This window comes from Gobius niger, assembly GCF_951799975.1.
Source record: "Gobius niger genome assembly, chromosome: 3".
NCBI lineage: Eukaryota > Metazoa > Chordata > Actinopteri > Gobiiformes > Gobiidae > Gobius > Gobius niger.
Genome location: NC_136854.1, coordinates 35,882,564 through 35,892,687, shown reverse-complemented (window position 1 = coordinate 35,892,687; position 10,124 = coordinate 35,882,564). Strand labels below are relative to the sequence as shown.

Sequence of the window (10,124 nt, the reverse complement as noted above, 5' to 3'; positions counted from 1 at the left end):
TGTTAAAATGGTTTAGTAAAATATGGCCATAATCTTGTCGTAATGTTCAAGACCGTTATCAAATATTTTCTGGCGCAAATAACTTGGAATAGTAACAAAAAATAATGAAATTTGCAGCCTGTATCAGCACTGTCACCAAGGAAATGCAAACTATTGTTCCCGGTCTTCAGACTGGGATAGAATTACACATATTACCCAGACACATGTTAATACAAGAGATTAGTTGCTAATAGTCTTGTTTACGAAGCTTTATGCAGTCGGCCCCAAGTCCTAACAACAGCGCCCTTATCATTTTCACATTGTTTAATACAATGATTGAGAATCACCACCAGCTGGTACTTTCCCACCTGACATACAATAGATAAACTATCGCAAACATCACATGTCATGGTTATAAGAGATTCAATTACACTTTCTCTATAATTCACCTATTTGTGAATTCATGTGAACTTTTCTTTTACAGAATGACAGGAGAAATTATTGTCAAATACTCAACTAGGTATATTGTCATAAAGCAGTTACATACAGGCCTGAAATTGCAATAAGAAATATAGTACATAGAGAAACATGAAAAAATAGGCAAGGCAAGGCAAGTTTATTTGTAGAGCACAATTCATACACAAGGCAATTCAAAGTGCTTCACAGTTGCATAAATACAAGAAAACAAATAGAATCAATAAAAAAACATCACATAAAATTAATCAATTACAGTCAAAAGCGAGAGTGCAGATAAAATACTTTCAGTCATATGCATCGGTAAAAAGAACTGTTTTCAGCCTGGATTTGATCATTGTCCGAGTTGAGGCCTGTCTCACATCCTCGTGAAGACTGTTCCAGATTTTAGCTGCATGAAACTGAAACGCAGCCTCACCATGTTTATTATTGACTCTGGGAACCACCAGGAGGCCCCTCCCTGAAGTTCTCAGGGCCCGAGATGGTTCATACGGCTCTAACATGTCAGAGATGTACTTCGGAGCTAAACCATGAAAAGACTTGTACACGAGCAGAGCTGTTTTAAAGTCTATTCTCTGAGTGACAGGAAGCCAGTGCAGAGACCGGAGCACTGGACTAATATGGTCGTATTTCCTGGTTCTTGTCAGGACTCGAGCAGCAGCGTTCTGGATGTACTGTAGTTGTCTGATAGCTCGTTTAGAGAGGCCAGTGAGCAGGCCGTTACAGTAGTCTAACCTGCTGGAGACAAATGCATGGATAAGTCTCTCTAAGTGTGGTTTTGACACTATTCCTCTGATCTTAGCAATGTTTTTCAGATGGTAAAAAGCTGATGATGTTATGGCTTTGATGTGGCTGTTTAAGTTCAGGTCTGAGTCCATGATTACTCCTAGATTTCTAACCTGATTTTTTGGTTTTAGAGAGAGAGACTCAAGGTGACTGATAACACTTTGTCTTTGTGCCTGTGGGCCAAAAACAATGATCTCAGTTTTGTCTGCATTTAATAAATAATTAAATAAAATAGGGGCAACAGAGGGAGATTGATTCGAACCATCAACCTTTTGGATCTGTGGACAAATGCTCCAACCTACCACTGTTTCTTCTGTTGCCAATATTTTTAACCTTTCACTGGAAATTTATTATGAAACATCTGTGAAGTTATAAACTGCATCGGAGATTTTGACATCAATACAACCTACAATCAATGAATGACGAACTACTGCCAGGAAGAAACATTTGAATGTCAAACATTTATTTAGACGTAGGTAATTTATTTAGGCGTAGTTTAAAAAATCTGGGTGGAGTCGTGAGAAGAGTCTGTAACAAAAGAAAAAATAACCTTCATGTAGGTCCATTTTTTCTTATGTTGGTTGGTCATTTTGTTATTTATAAAAGAAGATGAAGATGAATAGTTTGGGTGGTTTCTGCTTAAATAATCCCAACTATCTTTTTTTAAGTGATTTGACTCGGGGGGTATTGGGGTAAACTGAGCCTCTGATTCAATAAAAACAAAAACAAACTACAGACATTTTAAATGTACAATTCAATTGTTGCAAATTGGTGATTCTGGAATAGATTTAATTAAAATAAAAATTACATTCAATTATTTGTGTTGTTCCTTTTAGAGCATATGCATATGAAGGGAAAATTATATCATGGTGTATTTTAAGTAAGTGCTAATGGTAAACATTAAAATGCAAAATAAAATAAGTGTATTAGCTGTGCAAACTGTTTGCATATCCAAAGCAAAGTTTATTCGTGCAACAAAACACATACAACATTCTTATTTATTACCAAGCACAGACAGAGGGCATATTTAAGGTTTATTTATTAAACTGATTCAAACAATAAACACCAAAGCAAAAAGTGTCTCAATTTACCCCACATGTCCAGGCCAGGTCACCTCAAGTGTTGATGATGTGGATAATTTGCAGTTGTAAAGTTGCAGTCGCCTCACAGAAGCTGGTTCTACAGCATTGTGCAGCCACACCAGCAAGCACAGACGTCACATTGGAGATCAATGACGCAGCAGTAAAAAAAAAAGTAGTTATGAAGGGTAAAGATTTTTCATTTACGATCAGTCCATACAAAAGCTAAAGATGCTTTCCAAATCTCATCCACCCAATGTTTTTCATTTTATTGTCCATTTTATTGAAGGGTGTGATATCACCTCTGTTCCTGGAACCGAACTGAAATAAACTGAACTGAACAAATGTCTTAATATAATAATCTGATATTCCCTTCAGACTGAGCCAGTACTCACAGTCTGCACCCTGAATCTTTTCCTCTCAGGACACCTCTAGTTCAGGTTCCTTCTCCTGTGAATGAGCAGCCAGCGCCAGGGTCAGCTTGCGCAGCGCCCCCTGGTGTTGGGGGAAGTCCTGGCACACTCGGTGCAGGATGGTGCTGACAGTGTGCGCTCGCTCCATTTGACTCTGAAGGGCCGCTTCTATGGACGCACTGTTGGACAAAGGTTTGTAGCTGTTGTCCAGCACACTCTGAAACTTCTTGTTCCTGTTCTGAAGAACCACCAGCCGGGACAAGTTCTGCACACAATGTGAATTCCAAAATGAAGGATTTATCTGTCTTATTAGATATTTGCGTGTCTCTACAAGTACAATTATTATACGATGCAACAAATGCATCTATGTGTTAGACATAGTCCTTACTCTGTCTTTTGTGTCCTGAAGACTGACATAGTCCTGGTCGAGGGCGAAGTTCTTTCCACAAAGGTCTATGAGCAGCTTATTCTGCTGCGAGAGCCAACTACCCACAGTCACCTGGCTCTCCTGCAGCTCCCTGACCTCCCGCTCGCACTCTGTCACTTGCTTCAAACACCATCAGAGGAAAAACAAATTAATTCTCCTTTGAGTAAATACGCTTCAAGTTAAAGGTGCAGAATGCAACTTTTTATGCGAAATAAAAATTGATATTTGTAGTGACCCAGTGTATGAGTGGTCAGCATGGCGCCTTTACAACGCTCCAGGATCACTTGTTTTGTAGGTTTTCTGGTCAGAGGGTCTGTCAGCTGTGAAAACCCTCCAAACAATTGATCCAGGACCGTCCTAGAGACCGCTGTGACGGAAAGTGAAAGCGCCATGCTGACCACTCATACACTGGGTCACTACAAGGTCAAATCCGCACAAATATCAACTTTTGTTTCCGCATAAAAGTTGCGTAATGCACCTTTAAACCTGACGTGGACACACATATAAGTTACCTTGCGTGTGGCAGAGATTTTGCGCTGCAGGGCTTGGTTCTTTCGCTGCAGCTCCCCCTTTGTCGTCTGTTTGTTTGGTGAACTGCGGAGCATGGACTCTCTGCGTGAAACTATATTGCCACGTCTCGCCACCGTGGCCTCGCTCTCTCTCAGAAGCCGCTCTCGCTCTTTCATCAGCTGGGCCAGGCGCACCTGCACAAAACAAGACCCCTAGTAAGGTAGAACAGGGAAATCCTATCCTGGGCCAGTATTGGTATGTGTTTCTCATATGAACATCTAAATATTTTACCTCCATACGGTGTATCTCGGCCTTCATCCTCCGAATGTCTTCCTGCTCCTCCACCCCCTGCACAGCGGAGTACGTCTCTTTAACAATCTGAATCTTCTTCTCCCACAACATGATCTGCCGCCTGTCTCCAACAAAGGACGGCATATTCTCAGCTATGTTACGCAACGTTAATCATCAGATAAGACGACTGCGAGTAACAAATAAACAATACTAACTCGGCTTCGACCAGACATTTGAAAAGTCTCTCTTTTTCCTCCGCAGTTTTTTCCGATTTCAACTGCAGCTTGATGGATTCCTGCTCCTTCTCCTGAAGACGTAATAAAGCAAAACTAACCGTCACCAACCGACCAAGTACAACAAATGCACTAAATATGGACTGAACATGACGAGACAGTGCCTTGACTTTTTTGATGAAGTCCATCTGCATCAGTGTGTTGTCCAGCTCCAGCGCCTGGCTCAGCTGTTTGTTCTTATTGAGCAGAGCGCTCAGTTTGGTCAAATCTCCTCTCAGTGTTTGCGTGTTCTTCTGAATTTGTTTCTCATCCCTGCGTTCTCCTTCAATCAAACCTGGAAGAAGAATGAGGAACTGGTAAGCACAATATATTATTTAAATACTGCCTTTTGTGACTGAATAGGGTGAGCCTGGTATGCCTTGTCTTCCATATACAGTTAAAATCTCTAAGCATTTTACAAAGTATTAAGCTCCACACATACTTTCGATGCGTATTTTCTCCTGCTGCATGCATGTGTGCTCCGTCTGCAGCTGGAGGATGTTCTTGCTGGCCGTCTCGAGCTCTTGGGTTTGTCCCAGCAGGGTCCCCTGTTTCTGGATCCAGAGGTGGTGGTCACGGCGAACATTTCCCTCCAGCTCCTCAATCTGAGCCTTCATTGATTCCACTTTGATTTGCAGAGGGCTGAGGTCCTCATGCTGATGAAGAAAAACAATAAATCAAATATAGTTTCATCCTTGATTTATAAAGCAAGAGGAAACATGTTTTCATCGTCGTACCCCTGTAGCCTCTGTAATCTGGTCAATTTTCTTTTTGAGTTTAGTGATTATGCTTTGCTTCTGCCCAATTAAGAACATGAAGGAAGACATTTTGGCTCCTTGGTCAGAGAGCTGCTTGTCCATCTTGGCCAGTTCTTCGTCTAAGGCCTTTTGGGTGAATCCCAAGTTGTCCAGATTCTGCCCAATTTCACTGCTTTCCAGTTCAGCGGCAACGATTTCATTCTCCAGCTGCCACAACTGAGTAATCTAATGGAAAAAGAAAGAAATGTGTTCATGAAAGCCAAGTCTGTATAAGTGAACGTTGCCTCCTTATTGGAGAGTTATTGCACCTTTTCCTTCTTTAGTGCGTTCAACTTGCTCGAAAGCTTCTGGGAGCCCTTGGCTGCCTTGTTGTGCGTGAGCTTCTGCTGCATCGCAAACACAACTTTGTCCTCTAACTCCAGACGTAGAGCACTTTCCTTCTCAAACTGTCTCCGCTGATCGTTCACTTCAGATTCAAGGTTGCTACTTTCCTAAAGAAGAGACTCAATCAGTGACAATATTCCCAAACATTTGACATGTTTTCCATTGCTGACCTTGGTGAGCTCTGCGAGGGTACGCTCTGTCTCTTGCAGTGTGCGCAGGCTGGCGCTGTAGTGGCTCTGCAGGGCTTCCTGTTGGCCTTGTTTCTGATTTATTAGTGATTTAGTGGTAGAATTGTCCATCTGGACCCTCTTCAGCTGCCTCGTAAGTATCTCATTTTGCTCCTGTTCCTTTATGATCGTTTTCTTATAGCCTTTAATCTCCCTGTCCTGTGAGAGCAACTGGTGCTCAAGCAAACTACAGGGGTAAAGAAAACATGTATTGATTAAACGCAGCAAATATCCTGAGCCTCACAGTCAGAGTCGACTTACTGTGAGGCCTCCTGCATGGCTGTCGAAGCCTCTCCTCGTCTACTCATTCCCACAAGGCTACTATTCCACTCCTGTAGGAGCTGCTTACGAGCCATTTGCAAGGACGCCATTTGCATCTCAGCCTGTGACCAAGGACAAAAATAGACAGAACACATTTTTGTAGCATTTGTACAAGTATTATAGACATTATTAGTTATTGGTAGTCGTGACACTGATGGTTGAAGCATCTGTGGAGGAAGCAGCGTGTGTGTTGCTAATGCCGGGATTATTGTGCAGTAGTTCAATGATTTAGTAACAGCACACATACACTGCTACACTGTTCATTTAATGGAAAAATAGATAGAGTTAATTTCATACGAGTTCAGTATTGCATAGTCACATTGTAATGCTGAAGTTGATTTGAAGATTGAAAATAATTGTCCAAACATAACAAAAGTATCATTAGTCAAATACATGAGTGTGAAATTGTTGCCATGGCATTTGAAAGCTGAGCCACATTGCTACCTCTGAAAGGGCCTCTTTAGCCGCCTGTGTCTGCTGAGTTTGGGCACTGGTCTCCGCGTTGTACAAAGCCACCTGCTCTGTCAGCATCTCCAGCTCTTTAGTCAAGCGTTTCACATATAAATCCTGCAGGAAATCGTACTGTGAGTAAAAAGCAGAACCTGGTTTGATTTTCCCTTTCCCCATGTTATGCCATGTACCTGTTTTTGTTTTTGTTCTTCAGCCTTTAACTTCTCAGCTTCTGCTTTGTGTGTGGCGTTTCTTATGGCTTTTGTGTTGGAGTGAAGTTCTTTACCAGCTTCTTGGGTGAAGGTCAGGTTACGCGTCACGCTGTCGATCTCTGACTGAAGCTGCGACACTAGTGCGGGGTTACATCATCAGTTAATAATAGTCAGAATAAAACACAGGCTTCTTCAAAAGTCTCACCATAAGCTTTAGAGCTTTTGAGCATCTTTGTTGTGTTGTTAAACTGTCTCTTGTTGGCCTCCAGCTGATCACGAGCCTTCTGATGTTTTTCCACAGTGGCGGTCTTGGTTTGGTGAACTTCATTTAACTTGTACTGCATTCTGGCCAGATTCTCATGAACTTTGTACATTTCTGATGATGCATTATTTATCTCAGCTTCATCTGATTTATCCTGGGCAAGCTGCCAATGACAGAAGACAGTCACTATTTCTCAATTCTCAAACCAGTGGCACCACCTGCTGGACGAATTGGGAATAGAAACATGTACATAGACAAGAAAACATAATCACCTTCTCTTTCAATGCAGCCTTAACTCTGTCCAGCTCGTTCTTGAGCTGTAAATGGAGCGCTGCTTGATATCTTTGGACCAGTTCCTAGAGAAGAAGGAACAATTATTAAAGAAAGAAGGATATTTATCACAAAGACAGTCAATAATACAAACAAAGAGGAAAAACAAACAAAATCAAACTGTATAGGCTAAATCAGTCTTCAAGCTTGGGGAAAAAATAATACAGTTTATTTTCTTTCAATACAACAAACAAACATGTACATACATGATCTGGGCCAAGAACAAATTCTTTCTCATCATCATCATCGTCATCATTATCATCAGTATTATTATGTTGTGGCCTTGGATCCTGAACTAATTCCAGTGTGTCTGACAGGTCTGGGGACACCGGGACCTGGGTGACATTTTCTAAATCTGTTAAAAACAAACGTATGAAGAAAAAACTTCACGGTTGTTTCATGCATTATAAAGAATGACAGAGAGGATAAATATTACCAGGGTTTTCGGCTGCTAACTGCACCTGCCAACTACCAGTGTGCTCACTGTAGTCTGTTGGGTCCACAGGCTGGAGGTCTGACTGTCCCTCGGGGCCACGGTCTGATGAACCGACACCCACAGGGACCGTGTCCTCTCCAGTGTCATCATTCTGAGAATATGTCTCAGTCTCTTCCAACGCTTCTGTCTCAACAGGGCTCTCCATTTGACCTGGAAATGTAAACATGGAAATAATAGGCAGGATTGTCTCATTATATACGAGAACTGTCTTTAAAAGCTTGGTACCCAACTCATGTTAATCGATTAGCCACACAAGCTTAGCTTGGATTAGCTTCATTCAGCGCATCAGAAGAAAAACAGAATATATGCAATAAATTATGACTTTCACCAAACTAAGAGACTGTGTAGAAACAAATGCGGTCATTCAAATAATTTTATTTAAACCTTAAGTAAAATATTAAGAGCTAAAGCCGTACTCACCGCTCCGCTAGGTTGCCGACAGTTGCCAACATCTGCGTTGCTAGGCAACAGTAAACAGTAAACGTTATAGCCGTCTCTGGCGGCCATATTGTGATTGGCCATTATATCCACATCAATGAATACTAAGAAATAAGAATAAATCGGGAGGAGTTCTTTGCCTGCTGCTTTGTGTGTTTTGAAATGCTCTTAGATAATATTAAAACACCCAGGTACAGTCACCAGGTCACAACAACAATGTTATTGCTTTAATAATATGTTTGCATAAGGACAGTATGGCGTGACTATGTCAATTTAGGTGTGGACTTTGGGATAGTCTGACTCAGCAGTTCTAGTCTGGGCTCTGTTGAGATGGGGCAGTGGCTTCTAAAAGGCATTGAAACTGTGTAAACTCTATACTCTCCAGATTATTAGTTCTTTTCAGTAGTAATTTACTACTACAATTTAATTTACTACTATAAATTGAAACCATTATTCCATTATTTAGACTTCGTCTCCTATTCCCATGTAGTGTTTCACCCTTGCACTAATGTTCTTTGGGTATAAATGTCAATAATGATGTTGGACAATTGAACAATTGGATGAACAATTATTTATTTTAAATACAACAAGATTAACAGTGATTTTAAGACAGATGCAGCTGAAGGAATGTTTGGTCCTATAGTATGTTTAAGATGACGTGGCATAGAACAATCACACTCAAACATTTTTAATATACTTTCTAGCAAGCTGTTATGATACAGTTACATCACTATAACAATATAATAATCCTAAAACAATCAGAGAAGCAACATTCATTGATCACAACTCCGATTACAACCCTAAAATCACACATGAGGAGAATTAAGTCGTTGCCGCATCAAAATGCTGAGCAACAAGAACTCAATCATTGAAATTGGACAGATGCGAAATGTGGGCATCAAACCAACTCCCGAAACCAAGTGGAAAACAAACCAAACCAAACCTTTACCCTCGAGTGAAGAAGAAAATTATGTGGCTTTAAAGGCACCAGAGAATAGTCAACTTGTCGGATGTTTCTCGATTGATAAGCCAAAATGAAATGAGATTGACAACTATATTTTCTATACCATGTTCTTCTTACTAACTTGAGGAAATTAACTCTGTTTGTCCCTATACAGGTGCCTGGATAAACTGCTGAGTGAAAAGGGAATTTGTGTGTCAATTGGTGCCAATAAAATGCAAAAGATGGCACTAAAGCCACATAATGTAATCTTCACTGCGCTGTACATGCAAACTAACTCGGTTTGCTGGAATTGAAAAGAAAATCAAAAAGGTTGAGGATAAACACCCGTCAGGACTCAACCTCCACTATATCCATACATCCAGCAGAACAGGCTCAGTTAAGTGGAAAAGCCTATTTTAGCCATTCACTTGATAATTAACCTGTTAATCCCCACTTAAACAGAGCTTCAGCTTTACCCAAATATAAAAGCTTCTCACAGGACCTGCAAAATTGATGAAAGATTTTTAAGTATCACTTTTTATCACATATTTGTTGCTCCTTTATCTCTTTATTTGATGCTTTTTTGCTACATTTTTGTTACTTTCTCATCACTTTTTTGTAACTTTATTGTTGCGTTTTTCATCTCTCGTTTTCATCTCGTTTTAGTCGCGATTTTGAAGCTTTTAGATCTGAGTAATGCCTGGATACCTGGATGATAACTAGAGAGAAAATGCTTGGTTGAGGTGGGGGTTAAGAATTAAAGCAACACTGCACAAGATGTAAATAGGGAATCATGGTGTCAGTGACTTCAGCACTTTTGACACACAGCTTATAGTGCTTGCAAAATCCCATCTTCTTCCCGCATCTTAAACTCTGCTTTGACTAGACCCATGAAGTATAGTTCATTATTCCTGTCGTAAAAACAATAGAGGTTGCGTTTCAGTTTTACACAGCTAAAACCTAGAATAGCCTTCCTGAAGCATTATTTCATGTAGCCCACTTTTAAGACCTTCCTGTTCTGTAAACATATTGAATTACATCGTGTAGCCCACAAACTGGCCTTACCAAATTT

General features: G+C 40.6%; 1 protein-coding gene across 1 annotated transcript; it reads right to left on the bottom strand.

The window, feature by feature from the left end:
• Positions 1 to 2,697: 2,697 nt before the first annotated feature.
• Positions 2,698 to 8,128, bottom strand: LOC306961099 (coiled-coil domain-containing protein 40-like). Its single transcript, XM_079553710.1, has 18 exons — positions 8,092 to 8,128; positions 7,612 to 7,821; positions 7,382 to 7,530; positions 7,118 to 7,201; positions 6,789 to 7,008; positions 6,563 to 6,720; positions 6,366 to 6,488; positions 5,862 to 5,983; positions 5,544 to 5,787; positions 5,298 to 5,480; positions 4,969 to 5,214; positions 4,674 to 4,887; positions 4,363 to 4,526; positions 4,175 to 4,266; positions 3,960 to 4,080; positions 3,671 to 3,862; positions 3,120 to 3,278; positions 2,698 to 2,996 (listed from the first exon to the last, which is right to left on the bottom strand). Exons 2-18 carry the CDS (start codon positions 7,814 to 7,816, stop codon positions 2,739 to 2,741), a joined length of 2,934 nt encoding a protein of 977 aa, XP_079409836.1. The 5' UTR covers positions 7,817 to 7,821; positions 8,092 to 8,128; the 3' UTR covers positions 2,698 to 2,738.
• Between the last annotated feature and the right edge of the window lie 1,996 nt (positions 8,129 to 10,124).